Here is a 15,371-nt window from a genome sequence, read left to right as displayed (position 1 = left end):
TTGTGGATTTACGTACTTCTTTTATGATCTCATCAGTTTAGACATCGTTCCATAGCTCCAGCTGGCCATTATTTTTAGTCTTTTAATGGAGACAGTTACTTTAATCAATTTGTTCACTGAAACTATAGTAGCTTTTTAAGTATTTTGTTTTCTTGTAATTATACATATTTTTATAATTTAGATTTGCAACCCGTGATCACTCTAAACTGTCAGTCTTACTTTAATAATTCAAGAAAAAGATGATGATGTGATTTTTTTCAATACATTTCCTTTTTCAGATTTATGAAACTAATAATCTCTTTGGATTTAAAATAACATCTTCTTTATTTTCATCCTTGCATTGATTCCCTTTCAGATATGTATTTATTAAAGGAGGAGGAGAGGTCTTCTGGGCCTAAATATTCTGGTCGTTCACTTTTCAGTAAAAGTAATTCCTTCAGTCTCTGTCAGACTGTGTAGACTTTGTTGAGGTAACTGAATATGCAGTAGTAGCTTGAAGTTTATATGAAGATGTAGAAGTTACAGGAAAAGCAGTACAGTATTTGATATACGAAAAATGCATCAACCTGTAAAGGGAGTTGGAGGCAAAAATCTTTTTTTTTTTTTTAATTTTGTTATAAGAAGGAAACTTAAAAATGTGATAAACCATTTTCCTCCACACCTTGATGTGAAGACATAACTTCCAATGATTCCAAATACTGATGCAAATTCTCCTTTGGAAGAAGGAATTGTTTTTGTCACTGAAATTAGTTACTAAATGCCATTTTTGCAGGGTATGAACTAACATTTATTGTTAAATTTAATTGGCTTTGCTTGCCTGCCCACTGGAGAAAATGATTATTTCTATTCTCCGAAGTTGATTTACTTGCATGTTTTCCACTTTAATTTAATTATTCAATGCTAAAGTATCCTCAACTGTGAGATAATTAGTACTGTTATTCAACTTACAATCATGGTAGGGAATAAAAGCGAAAGTGTAATGGACTCTTGCTGATTTTTTTTTTTTGTCAGTCTTTTGATAAACGTGTAGCAGTGTAATTGATTTCTTTAGCTGCAATGCGCATGGCTGTTTCATATGTATATTATGTCCAAGTCTTGATTTTCATTTCTGTTACTGGAAATCATTGTGGTTCTTCTGTAGGTGATAATTTTAGAATTGTTTATAGTCTGTTTATAGTTATACTCTATAGTTTATACACAAAACCAATTAACTGTATCGAATTTTCAGGGGCGCTTACTTGTTTTATACAATATGGGATGAAGGTTGCTGGAAAGCAGCTGCTGTGCAAAACAAGTGACTCATTAAAAGAATAAAATAGGAGCTTCTGCTCACCTTAATAAATAAGTTTCTGCATCTCGCATGCAAGAATCCCTGGTTAACATGATGGTACAGTTTTTTATTTAACTATAAATATTTACGGTAGCGTTGCGGAAAGGAGGAAACATCTCAACGTCCAGACCTCACTGAACTGGATTAGACAAATATTGGGGTGTGTGCTTATTGCAGAGGTAATTTGAACAGTTACTTTTTCATCGTTCTTCCAAAATTGAATAGAAATCTTAGATTAACTGTTAGTAATTAAGAATGTTATGGTAGTTTTAACTTTCTTTGGAAATTACAAAGCAGTTAGGAATATATCGAAGTGTATGTTGAAAGCTCTGTGTGTATTAATTGTAGCCAAATATTCAAAGCACACCTGGACAAAATGCTGAAGCATATGCATTGTTTTAGAGCTGCTCATTACTTTTCATGTTACCTAATTGTCCTTGATAGAATTCTCATCTAGTGCTAGATAATTCTTTGCTTCAGATCTTGCAACATGTAGCTGACTGCAATGTTTTTGTTTGCTGCATCTAACATAAATGTGTTGCACATGACAGTGCTCATGAGATTAGCAGTAAGTGTGCACGTCAAAAATGCAGCAAGGCTCCAGAAGCACTTTTAGAAAGATCTTTCTTAGGGAATGGAAGATTCTAGTTGCTTTGAAATTCTACACTATGTGGAACCACTTTGTTTACCTTTTCTTTCCTTTATTTTCTTTTCCTGTCCCCCTTCACCACTGTTTGTCCTTCTGTTTTATTTTCCCCTTATGTCTCTGAGGTGTTTGAAGTGTAGGTATATGTAAATATACCTGTGCTGTTGGTGCAGGAATCGATTTCTCTGTGTGCTAAAGTTCTCTTTCCGATGCACTTGCTATCATTTAACTAATTAGCAGAGAAGAGGAAAAGTTAATTTGCTGTACTTCCCCTTTGCCGCTTGTGAATAAGGAAAAAAATTGGATGTAGATGGAAATGTCAGCGTGAATTGCTTCCTATAAAGTGCATACATGATCCTGTATGTTACAGGGTTAGTGCTCTAATTATATCAGCCTGTATGGATAACTGTGATTTGTTGTTTAATCTGTAACAACTAAAGTGAAATTATAGTAACTAAATTGATTTGTCTGCTAAAATGACAGATGTCCTCTGCGTGTTCGATAATTGCTCTTTCTGATGTGAAGCTAACTCGAGTTGTGAATGTTACAAGCTTTAAATCTTCAGCTTTTGCCTATGTCATTCCTTAAATAACTGTATGGATCTTTTTTTTCTAAATTTAATATTTCATCTGTCAACCATTAGGTTTCATGTTTCTTGTAACAATTTCCATCAGAGGTTTGTTTTTGTGCTATTAAAAATTGATTCTTTTGAACAGCTGTTTGACATCTTGATGAATCTGTTTGAAAAGTATTTGATTAAAAATGTCTTTTATGACTTGAACTACAAAATGTTTTATTATAAAATCCTAATTTTTTTATTATACTGTAATTCAAATAATTCTAAAATAACCTTCCAAGACTATCCTGGCTAACTGCAATTTATGAAGTTGAGCACGATGGTTTAAGATGATAATTCTGAACAAAAAATATGAAATAAAAATCCTCATCAGGTTTCAGCAATAGTAAATCCTCACTTGGAGGTCAGTTGTGTGGCAGAGAGATGTTTTAGTAATTGTATGTTATCAAGATCCTGCTAATTCAGGACATAAACATGGAAGATTATGAGAATTTGACTGAAAAAGTCTATTGAGGCCAATGGCTAGAGAACTCTTAGCACCATACTTAGTTTTGCTTTTCCCAAAGTCTACACTCCTAGTACTTAGTCTTGAAAGGTTAGTTTGGCATTTGCATGCACTGGAGTTGAGACCTTTCCCTGTGCTCCTCCTGTTGCAGATGGAACTTTTCATCAACGTTAAATTTTGAGTGCAGATTAAATCTTAGTTGCTTTAAAATGCACATGAAGTCAATTTCCTTACGTGGAATGGAGCTTTTAGTTTGTGAATCTGTTACTTAACTGAACAACATGTTAGTAGCTGTGATTATTTCTCTTCATAGGTTTCTGACAAAGAGAAGATTGATCAACTTCAGGAAGAGCTTCTGCGCACTCAGGTAACTTTTCTGACTTACTGATGGTAGACATTCATCTTCATCATAACTTTGTAAACAAGTTTTCAGAGTAGGTATCACAACTGTGTGCATATCTCATCTTCAGCAGAATACTATAATCTGGGTCTGCAAAAGGACTGAGCTGACACAGTTTTTTCTTGCATCAAGGATGTATTTTTAAGGAAGCATCTAGACTGAATTTGCAAATTCGTATTTAGGCCCTGGGTGATCTCTGAGGAGCAGGAGTTCCCTTTACCACTAATTTATCTCTAACTGCGTATCTGTAGGTCAAAGGTAGTTAAATATTGGATTTTGTCCTCTGGTTTGATATCATGTTCTTACTAAAGCCTTTGAAGAAAAGGGGTTGTGTTGCTTTAAAAAAATAAATAAATAAATTCTAAGGGTTTTCTCTTGCCTTCTATTTTAATGAAACCTGATGACTACAAAGGTTTCTGTATATTTTTTAGAGACTTGCTTGAGCGAATATATATTTTTCATAGGTAAAATGTTGTTAAACTGTGCTATTTTCATAATTACAGCAATATATGTGTAACTGTTTTGTAGCTAAAATACCAACGAATGCTTGAGCGATTAGAGAAAGAGAACAAAGAATTAAGAAAACTGGTACTGCAAAGAGATGACAAAGGAATTCATCAGAGAAAGTTAAAGGTACACATTTGTTAACCATCAGTTTAGAATTACAATTGCACTAAGTTTTGTTTATTAATGCATATGTCAACTCTCAGCATTTATTATAACATTTCTATGCTAATTTTTTTTTTACGTGTTAAAGCTTTTGTATGTTAACATCTTTAAAGAGTTACTTCCAGAAATTCAGTTGAAGAGCATACACAGATTATCAGTTCTAGCTAAATAATTTATCTAAGTGGGAAATATGGATTGTGGTTTGGTTTTGGTTTTTGTTCTTTTTAATATAGTTTTGCTATATTTGTTAATAGATATGCTTCCAACTCCTCCTGCCCATTTTTCTGCTTCTTCTTCTGTCACTTGCTGGTCCATATGGATCTTCTTTCTCTAGTAGCTGTAAGACATAGAGCTCCTATTTTTATAGAATGAAGTTGATAGTTCATAACCTTTCTTAATATTTACTGTTCAACAGGCTGAAAACTTGTCTGGATTTTTAGTGGAAGAAATCCAGTTCAGCTTTGCAACTTGAAAGCTGTGAAACCTGAATGCTCTCATGCTGTATACGAGAGCCCATATTTTGCTCTTTCAGGAAGGAGCACCTGCAGCTATAGTTATAGTGTGTTCATCCATGGATGCAAAAGGTGGCTACTTGATAATGTGCTGCAGTATGGATAGTTTATGGATCAAATAGTAAGGATAGAGTAAACATGCTTTTACAGATGAATTTACAGTATATACAGCTGAAACACAATCAGTTCTGTCAATAAGCTGAGGGTTCTCTTTTTACTTTTGTAGAAATCTTTGATTGATATGTATTCTGAAGTACTGGATATCCTGTCTGATTATGATGCCAGCTATAACACTCAAGATCACCTACCTCGAGTAAGTCTTTGTTTTACTGAAAGTCCTATTTTCTAATTGGATAGAACAGGTAAGTGTAACCCAGAGTTAGCTAGGCCAGAGTTTTTGCTTTGAAGTATATTCTCCATTTTAAATGTTGAATTTTTGAGAGTAATCAATACAGGTATGTCAGGTCTGCTTTGACTTATATGTAAAGCCCTACCTAGATGTGGATATTGTTGCACTGCTCAACCTTTTATTTTGAAAGGTCTTAGCTGGTGTTCCCTGCTCTTTCAGCATTGTAAAACACGTGCTGTTTTCAGGCCGTGTACCAGCAGAGTTGAGAAGGTAAAGGTATCCCTGGTGATTTCCCACTGTAGTGCTGCTGCTGTCTTATACAGCCTCCTGTGGCATTGGCAGCTTCTATAATGAGCTGGTGAGACAGAAGTGACAGCAGCTCATTACAACTTAGGCTTCTGTGTGCAGAAGCAGATCTTACCAATGAGTAATTTTTAACCTTTCACCTAGCTGAAACAATTATGCACAAGCTGTAAAGCACTGGCTGTTATGAGATTAGCAAGCCCTTCTACCTGTCATTAGATGGCCTGGCAGACGAAGAACTTTGTGGACTGAGCTGTTCAAAGGAAAAAAAAATCAAAGTTATTACATGAATAAAAGGTAGCATTTCTTCAAGAATTCCTTATTTAGATGAATGCATTTATTGTCAAACATCATACAGCTAGTACTGGTATGAATTAACATACTTTTAGTCTGTTTTCTGAGCTTCCAAAATATTCTGCTGTTAAAATTCTCTCTTAAGGTGGTAGTCGTTGGAGATCAAAGTGCAGGAAAAACAAGCGTGTTAGAGATGATTGCTCAAGCCCGAATATTCCCCAGAGGGTCTGGAGAGATGATGACACGTTCCCCTGTCAAGGTAAAAAGCTTAATCTCTGAATCGACATGTGCCATATTGTACTGCCTCTGTAAGTGCTCCTGTGTTTGCAGCCCCCACAATAATTTTCTGCTAAGCAAGCTTTCAAAAGCTGTATGTCTGCAGTCAGAAGTATGCATACGTACTTCTAATGTTACTCTGTGTTGCATTTAACGTTCTTTCTCAAGTAAAGCTTTTACCATTTAGGTAACTCTTAGTGAAGGTCCTCACCACGTGGCTTTATTCAAAGACAGCTCTCGGGAGTTTGATCTGACCAAAGAAGAGGATGTAAGTATAAAGAGGTAGCTGGAAGTTAACAATATTTTGATTAATTTTCTGAAAAATTGTGTATCTTTATGGGCTGTTTGCTCCTGTTTAACTAGAATAAGATATGTTGAGTGGAGCAAAGCATTATATTAGATATTAAAGTGGCACTTAGTATGATTTTTTACTAGCACTTAGATGGGAAGGATGTTGTGGGGGGTGGAGTGTGCAAGACTCTGCAGGCAATCTGCTGTAGTGCCACATTTTACCAAACTAGTTATTAAACGTGCATGATGCTTTCCTGGTGCATTTGAGACATAACTGTTCTGTGTTTATAAACATGCTACTTTATATTTATAGGCAGATCTTGAACAATCCTTAAGTAAACTTTTTTTTTACTAATGTTTGTGATTTTTCTCTTATCGCAATTGGGGAAATTTGGTATTGAATACATTTGATGTTCTAATTTTTCTTGAAACAGCTTGCAGCTCTGAGGAACGAGATAGAAATCAGAATGCGAAATAGTGTGAAGGAGGGGTGCACTGTTAGCACTGAGGTAAGGTTGGTCACATATTTAGTGGCAAATATGTGTACGTGTATATCTTTTGCAAGTGTTTAATTAAGATACTGTGGTGAATCTAATTTGTCTCTTTGTTCCATACAAACTGTTTTCTGTCATAAATGCACGCATATAAAATCTGATTTAGTATTTAAAACTGAAGGCTGTTGCTAGATGTGTATGTCAGTATGTATGATTTTTATGTATATGCATGTATGTTAGCTATTGACAAAGTAGGTATGTGTTTGTATAAACATGTCATTTCAATTTTATTGCACAGACTATCTCCTTAAGTGTGAAAGGTCCTGGTTTACAGAGAATGGTATTGGTTGATTTACCTGGAGTCATTAGTGTAAGTATGCATTAAAAAAAAAAAAAAACTTTAAGTTCTGTAAACTAAGTACTGCTATTGCTGATCAACTGTTCTTTTTCTTTCTCACATCTTTCTGTTGTCTTTTAATGTATATCTCTATATATGTATTAAAGACTGTGACATCAGGGATGGCTCCAGATACAAAGGAAACAATCTTTAGCATCAGCAAGGCCTACATGCAGAATCCAAATGCCATCATCCTTTGTATTCAAGGTAATAACAGTATAAATAAATATCGAAGTGGCAGAATGTTTTAATTCTTATTCCTATATTCCTTTTGGAATGTTCCCAGTTAAATCTTTTTTTCTCCATGGGTGGCAATTCATATGGCATACGAAACTTCATGCTGTGAAATGTCTGTTTGTAAGTTAAGGCATCTTTAGTGTCAGTGACAAAAAGAAATTTTGAAAAGGTTTTTATCATTAAATAGAAAATGATGGTAGTAATCAAATGCAAGATTCCTCCAAAAGTGATTCTGGATACAACTTATATGAGTACAGTGAACAGAAATCTTTATGATGCTAGGAAGCAAGTGTTCACTGTACATACCCAAGAGTTACACATAGATTTAGTTTTTACTGTTTCTTAAGTTGTAATGTGAAACATATTTAATGCTTATTGTATATTTGCTCATGTGAGTCAGATTACATAGATTCTAAAATATAACTGTTTATTTTAGATGGATCTGTGGATGCAGAACGCAGTATTGTCACAGATTTAGTCAGCCAAATGGATCCCCAGGGAAAAAGGACAATTTTTGTGCTGACTAAAGTTGATCTTGCTGAGAAAAATGTGGCTAGCCCAAGCAGGGTGAGTTGAAACTATTTTTTTTGTATTATGATGGCTGAAGTCATGCACAAAATAGTTGTAGTTCTGTCAAAACACTGGACTTTGCCTACCTGTCCTAGATATTTTTGAGTGCTTATTTCTATATGCAGTGATATATATATTTTATTATTATTATTATTATTATTTTTAATGGCTGCTGTTATAGTATCTCTTAGTCATGTCAGCGACATGACTTGAAGTCACAGCTTGGCTGTAGCGTGCTTTCTGGCAGCTTACCTCTGGGAAATGGAACCTGTTCCAAAGGCTTCAGGGTATTTTGGAGTAGGCTTTTTTACTTTATTTTGTGTTTTGTGATATGCTTTATTTGTTGTATGGATGGCCTTTTTATATTAAATTTATTTCTTTAAGTATCAATAGAACTTACAGCCGTCTAATGAAATCCTTTATATATAGTAATTTATGCATACATATAAATAAGGTTGGCTCTAAAAGTGCACTGAGGCAAAGAATGCCTGTGCAAAATTACCTTTTTTTTTTTTTTTTAATCCTTTATCTTCATAGATCCAGCAAATAATTGAAGGCAAACTCTTCCCAATGAAAGCTTTGGGTTATTTTGCAGTTGTTACTGGAAAAGGTAAGTAGAGTTCTGGCTCTACATATTTTTTTCTTAGCAGGGAGAACTGTCTAAATAGAACTGTTGCAGCACTTTTTTCTTTCTCCAGGGAACAGCAGTGAAAGCATTGAATCTATTAAAGAGTACGAAGAGGAATTTTTTCAAAATTCCAAGCTGTTGAAGTATGTTGGGATTTTATTCCTTTTACTAAACTGGGCCCATGTTATAAATGCTCGAATTTGATTTTCTTGTTGAACACATTATTAGGGACCGCAGTGCAGGAGTGCTATTTGAGATGCATTCTGCTGAAACTAAGTAGCTTGCTGAGATGACCATGCTTGCCTGGTTTATTAACACTCACAGAGACAGAGAGGTATCTTCAGGCAGCAGTTGATTCTCCTGTAGTTCTGAGCCTCTTTCCAGAGGTTCTAGATGAACTAGTTCCCAGACTATGTCTGGAGATTTGATACAGCTGGGAGGAATGAACCCAGCCCCGATGTGAGTGCTTGTAAACAGCAGTCTTCTTGTTGTGACAGCAATGTTGTATTCGAAGCAATAGTTTTATATGGCTTGCAGGAAGTTCAGTGAGGTGGAGGAGTTTTGATTTGACAAGCTTGGGCTTCCATTCATGAAAGGGAGGTTTGTGGTCAGTGGGACTGCAGTCCCTAACACTGCATTTTCTAGAATGAAAGGATTTGTTACATCTTTTGCACCTTGAATTGATGATTGCGTATTGAATATGTGTTGGAGGAAGAGAATGGAATTTAGGTTAGGTGCATTTGGATGAGTTATCCTTTGCTACAAAAAAACAAAGCTTTTTCCTTGTGAAGAGAAAATGAAATCCTGGAAACAGAGTATGCATGGAAAAAAATCCCTATTGCTGTCTTTCTTTACAGAACCTGCATGCTGAAGGCACACCAAGTAACAACAAAGAACTTAAGTCTTGCTGTGTCAGATTGCTTTTGGAAAATGGTGAGAGAGTCTGTGGAGCAGCAAGCAGATGCTTTTAAAGGTAAATGTCTTCAAAAGAAAAAGTGAAATAGCAATTTGCTGTTACAGAATTCTTCTACAATCATGCTTTGCTGGTATGCTTGGACAGTTGTTTCATACTTTAAATGACTGCCTCTCACAAGGTGGTAATTGCCCCAATCTTTCCAAAAGTATGTAAAAATAATTCACAAAATAAAGCATTCACTTATTATAAATGCCAGAAAAGTCAATAGATAGGACAGTCAGCAAAAACTGTCATCCATTTACTGATCCATTTTGAATTTTTTGAGGATCTGTCGTAAGCAAGATTGATGGTAATTTTCGTAACTCCTAAACTTTTAAAATAGTCATGCAGTGCATATAGACTGGTTAATAATGAAGTCCTGTTTTCTCATTTTTCTCTTTGCAGCCACACGTTTCAATCTTGAGACAGAATGGAAGAACAATTACCCCCGGTTGCGAGAGCTTGACAGGGTAAATGACATTACTGCTTTAACTTGTGTGCTACTTGTATGCTGCAAAGACTGTGTGAATTAAAATTCATTCCATTTAATCTTGTTTGTAAAGGTTTCTTAAAGTTAGCATAAATTACCAACACTTTACAATGCGAGGACAGTATAAATTATCCTAGGGGAGGGAAATACAGAGTTCTCACATTGTGTGAAGTAATGTGCCTCAAAACTGTGGTAATTTAATGCTTAACAAGTCCTTCACTCTTGTAGCATATAGTTAATTGACCTAACTTGCCCACAGGGATACATCTGTTTCTTTGTGATGGTGATAAATTGAAATGGCACAGATTTACATTCCCTGTTCTTTCAGTCAGAGTAACAAAACAGTTATGATCCCATTCTCTAATTCTTTCTTAGAGACTGAATGTTCAAATGCCATGCCTGGCCAGAGGCATGATGCATGGTAAACCAGGGTAGCTTATGACAAGCACTTACATTGTTCAGAACATAACCAGAGAGCACCATTTTAGGCTCAAATGCTCAAAGAAAACATTTTTGTTACTCTTTGATTCAAAATAGGACCAAACTGTAAAAATAAAAACAAAATCATATTATTTCTTATTTTTTCCTTTTTCTCAGAATGAACTGTTTGAAAAAGCAAAGAATGAGATTCTTGATGAAGTCATAAGTCTGACTCAGGTCACACCGAAGCACTGGTATGGTAACTTTTCAGTTTCTAGTTGTCCTGCAGAAATTTAGCTTTAAAATACGAAGTATTTTTTATTAATAAAATTATACAGCATCAATAAGGAGATTCTTTTCTTAGGGCAATGTATTACTTTTTCTCTTGTGCATGTGGAAGTGTTTAGGTTAGCACATATTTGTGGAATCCACTTACAAGAATTGTGTGTCAGTTCATGTTTGAACAATAAATGTTTCACAAAAATGAAAGGGAGTGATTGTAATAAAGATGCGTTAGGATGTTCATTTGGATCAGTAATCCTTCATAACTTCCAGTTTTCTACCACAGTGCCGGTCAAAATAATATGTAACACCTTGAGGTGGGAGGAAATAAACTTTGTATTTCCAAACCTCTGTCAATCAGAGATTTGGAAGCTGAAAGATTTAATTCTTGGTTTTTAGAATAGCTAATCTGATTGTTTGAGAATTTCATCCTACATGTAGTATCTCTTTGCCTAAATGAAGCACCTTTATATGCTACCCTTGTCTGTAAGGCAGACGTGGCTGGGAAAGAGAGTATTTGGCAGATGTAAAAACAGTGTAGCATTATTGTCTAGTAAAGTCAGTGGAGATGCAGGCTGAGAGGAAAGCAGCCCGTGTTTGGATTACTCTGACAGCCTGTACTGCAACTGACAATCACAAAATTTCCTGTAATGCCTTTGCTTTCAATTACAAGAAATGAGCTGCTTCTTGGTTGTTGATTAAGAAATGAGGTTATATGTCTTGCTCTTAATGACATTATAGTAAGTCTAGGCATGCTGATGTGAGCAGAGGAGGTGATTTAAGAGCTGTAGAAGTCTGAAATTGTGTTGCAGTCCAAACATTATGTGGCTTTGCCATTTTGGTATTTGCTGCTATTGGCTGTGTAGTAATGCTGAAGTACCCTCTTAACATTTGTTGTGGATTAGGTGGGTGCATAACATGGATGTTTCTATGTGCTTCTTTTGAGAGTTAGCATATAGTGGTGATTCTAGTTTTATAGCACCTCATAAGCTATAAAGTAGAGTTAGATGCCTGTGTCACAAAAATTACTCTTATTGGCAGTTACAGGCAGCCTAAAGCCAGAGGTGCTTTTGATGAATACAGATGATTCTGTTCTACTAGAATTTCAGTTCCTTCCAATTGTTTGATTGGATGTAGCAAAGAGAAGTAGTATATGTGAAATGTTCCTCAGTCTTTCTCCAAAGATGCCCTGGAGTGAGGATGTTATCAGAGAATGGGGTTTGTGTCCTGAACTTTAACCTGGTTATAGGAAAAGGACTTAAGTGACTCTGCTAGTCCTGTATCACCACAGAAGGTGGTTTTAGTCTTGGGCTCTTCATTTTCACTGTTCCACCAAATCTGTCATTCTTACAACCCAATGGTAAGCTGATTTAGCATGCTGAGCTAGTGTAAAATTAACTGACAAAGAAACTACAACTTGTTCTGGAGACCATGGGGAGCAGAGAGGAGATGACTGCCTCTGTGGGTATTGGATATTATAGCCAGTAACACTGGTTTGCCAGAGTTGGTTCACTGCAGCTGCAAAGTTTCCTGAGTAAGTTTACTGTCGTTTTAAGATGTTGCAGTGAGATTGTTTCCATTGTTATTTCTTGAAACACATCATACATAGGAAAGTGGTGCTTAGTTTTATAGTAACTTGAGGCATGTTTGTAAATGAATGTCAGTGCACATCTTAGTAATAGGTTGGACTTTGCAACTTGCTTCATTGTTTATCAAATCTGGGAGCAATCAATGAAAACCTCAGATGGAAAACCACAGCTTGTTCCAACAAAGAAATTGGAATGCAACAGAAACAAAACCTACATGCTTTGTTATGGAGGCATGGACTTATTAGTTAAATTGTTTCAACGCTTTACAGTCTGCTCCATTGCTGTTTCCCCCACTTGCCATGCATATGCACACACAGTTCTGCATGGTTCTCCTGTTACTGTTTAAAAGGTGCAAGGAGACCTTATTGTGCAGAAGGAGCCAAAAACCTTGTGGAGGTGAACTTCCAAAGCTGTCTCTTCTGGGAGAAAAATGCGTAGCTTTGTCCTTAGTTCTAAGCAGATGTTGGTTGAAGATATTCAGTGATGTTAAGGAGTACTTTCTGTGTTCTGTGATCTTCTGTCAGGATTTCTGGCGAATTGAATGTGTGCTCGTTAGACGGTTTTGTATTGGAAGCCATCATAAGTGTTAAAACTTTGCATTTTAGGGAGGAGATTCTTCAGAAGACGTTATGGGAGAGGGTATCTACTCATGTGATTGAGAATATCTACCTTCCAGCAGCACAGACAATGAACTCAGGGACATTTAACACCACTGTGGACATCAAACTGAAGCAGTGGACTGACAAGCAACTGCCAAATAAAGCAGTAGAGGTTTGAATTCAGTCAAATTAAGATATTTCAGCTCTGTAAATAAAGATTTGCTTATTTTCTTATTTACCGTATCTTGTATTTAAAAAAATGTGCAGAGTCATAACATGAAAACATAGATCCAGAGAGGTAAAGGCATTGTTTGAAAGGCTACCTACAGTTGTTCTATCCAGCTTGCATGTCACAGAAGGCTACTGTGATCTTGATATCAAGAAGCATATACAGCAGGATTGACATGTTTTGTTCTTCTGGTGAATTTCCCTGCTAAAGACACCACTCCATCCACCCCAAATAAAAATACCAACAACAACAAAAAATCAACAAATAAGCCACCACCAGTCCTCATTCTGAAAACTTACATCCTTTGCACTGCTTGTTTATATTGAATAAATTCATGCAATTTTAACAGAATTTCACCTGCTACATAATGAAGTAAATGTCAGCATTGACCTTTTTAGTAATGGATAAGTTAGCAAGTGAAAAGTCAGTACTATATGCTTGTGCATTATTTTCAGACTGTACACAGATAGGTGTAGGAACTGTAGCAAATGTTGCTCTACTGATTGATGCATGGTTCTATGGTCAGTATAAGGGTAGTTATTGTCTGCTAACTTTCTAGGTGGCATGGGAGACTTTGCAAGAAGAATTTTCCCGTTTCATGACAGAACAAAAAGGAAAAGAGCATGATGATATCTTTGATAAACTGAAACAAGCTGTCAAGGAAGAAACCATTAAACGCCATAAATGGAATGAGAGAGCAGAGGATAGTCTGGTATAACGTAGTGGGTTTTTTCATATTGTTGACTAAGTGCTGTTGAAATCATTTGATAAGTTGCATGCTCAGTATTTTTTGGTTCTTTTAATGTGATCATAAAATGATAGGGGAATGTAATCATCTCCTTCTCTATGAAAGTCGGTGTTTTTCAATTCACCTTATGATTGTCTTTTGTTAACTGTTGCCCGAAATAACATCTAATAAAATTGTCTTCATTTTGTTCAGGAAAAAAGCTCTCTATAATTCCCTGGCCGCCTAAGGGCAGCCTTGTGGGAATTCACTATTGGCTTACTTGCCCTAGCCACATAAAGCAACAGCATTTCACTGCTGTTGTTAAAGATTCTATAATCTGAAGGGGTTTCATATTGTTTGCTGAATGTTTGTTTGTTTGTTTTGCATTACCTAGGCTATACAAAGGAGTCAAAAGCACAAGAAAATATTTTTGTCAGTGCTGTGACAGCTGAATAAATTCCACCTGCCCAATAAATGCTGTCATTATAGATATCAGAAGGCAAAGAGAATGACAGAAATCGTGGTGGGGTTTTTTGTTTGTTTTTTATAATATCCTGAATAAATTATGTATTTTATGCTAAAAAGATGTTCTGCATTGCAGCGAGTGATCCAGCACAATGCCTTGGAAGATCGGTCAATATCTGATAAACAGCAGTGGGATGCAGCTATTCATTTTATGGAGGAGACTCTCCAAAGTCGTCTCAAGGACAGTGAGTTGTGTGATGTCTTCCAGTCACATTTTTAATCTGAGCCAGATTCCTCATCACTGCAGTGCAAGCTTTTGTACGAGCATAACTTGAGGTAGTAGGGATAACTTGAGGTAGTAGGATGTCAGAATACAGCCTGAATAAGATACTGCTCTTCCTCTTACAGTAAGGTGGTTGGAAGATAAATGATAGAAATGTAGACAATAAAAAGAGTTGCAGAGAGATTTGTGAAGGGGTTGCATACATTCAGCAAAATGGTTGGTCCTGTTAGGTTATCAAACAAAATTTAATTTTGATGCAAGTTGCAGGAAGTAAGATTTGAAACTCCCCGACCCAAAACTTAGAGTGCTGTCATGCTTCTTACATGCTGCTTTGAAGTACCAGTTCTTATTGGCAGCCATTTCTTAATTTTTGCCAAAAGATATCTGACCTGTAGCATGAAATATTCATTCTTGATCTTGTATCTAACTTCAGAAATATGCTTTTGGCTGGTTCCATATATTTCATATGATACTTCATATTTCCTTTTTTAGCTGAATCTGTTATTGAAGATATGGTGGGTCCAGATTGGAGAAAGAGGTGGCTATACTGGATAGGCCGCACCAAAGAACAGGTAAAAGGAGGAGGCAGGGGCAAGAGTTAAAAAATAATAATAACAAAAAATAAAATGATAGTTCCCAACATTTAGAAAACTTACATTACTTAGGTGAGTTTTCAAAAATACATACCCTTTTCACACAATTTTCAGGATTTAGAATTAAATCTTGTTTGCAACTGCTTTCTTTCTTTATTAAATTTTATTTATACCACAAATAATTCTATGTATTTGTTTCATATTACAGATAGATTCTGAGTTTTAAACCGCTTTTCAGTTGAATTACATCCTTACTAATAT

General features: G+C 35.7%; 1 protein-coding gene across 8 annotated transcripts in view; it reads left to right on the top strand.

Moving 5' to 3' along the window:
* Positions 1-15,371, top strand: part of OPA1 (OPA1 mitochondrial dynamin like GTPase) — a gene marked incomplete at both ends in the record, with an annotated part of 47,442 nt that overhangs the window by 12,269 nt on the left and 19,802 nt on the right. For all 8 annotated transcript variants that reach the window (XM_079539809.1, XM_079539807.1, XM_079539808.1 and 5 more), the window contains 18 exons: positions 3,372-3,425; positions 3,987-4,091; positions 4,866-4,952; positions 5,731-5,844; positions 6,049-6,129; positions 6,587-6,661; positions 6,945-7,016; positions 7,151-7,250; positions 7,717-7,847; positions 8,388-8,460; positions 8,549-8,621; positions 9,336-9,451; positions 9,839-9,903; positions 10,521-10,597; positions 12,820-12,985; positions 13,602-13,754; positions 14,371-14,479; positions 15,010-15,089. In XM_079539809.1, the coding sequence (XP_079395935.1) occupies positions 3,372-3,425; positions 3,987-4,091; positions 4,866-4,952; positions 5,731-5,844; positions 6,049-6,129; positions 6,587-6,661; positions 6,945-7,016; positions 7,151-7,250; positions 7,717-7,847; positions 8,388-8,460; positions 8,549-8,621; positions 9,336-9,451; positions 9,839-9,903; positions 10,521-10,597; positions 12,820-12,985; positions 13,602-13,754; positions 14,371-14,479; positions 15,010-15,089 (1,731 nt within the window). The remainder of the gene's footprint in view (positions 1-3,371; positions 3,426-3,986; positions 4,092-4,865; positions 4,953-5,730; positions 5,845-6,048; positions 6,130-6,586; positions 6,662-6,944; positions 7,017-7,150; positions 7,251-7,716; positions 7,848-8,387; positions 8,461-8,548; positions 8,622-9,335; positions 9,452-9,838; positions 9,904-10,520; positions 10,598-12,819; positions 12,986-13,601; positions 13,755-14,370; positions 14,480-15,009; positions 15,090-15,371) is intronic.

This window comes from Tetrao urogallus (assembly GCF_951394365.1).
Source record: "Tetrao urogallus genome assembly, chromosome: 9".
NCBI lineage: Eukaryota > Metazoa > Chordata > Aves > Galliformes > Phasianidae > Tetrao > Tetrao urogallus.
The sequence above is the reverse complement of the archived record's forward strand: the minus strand, read 5'-3'. Positions and strand labels throughout refer to the sequence as shown.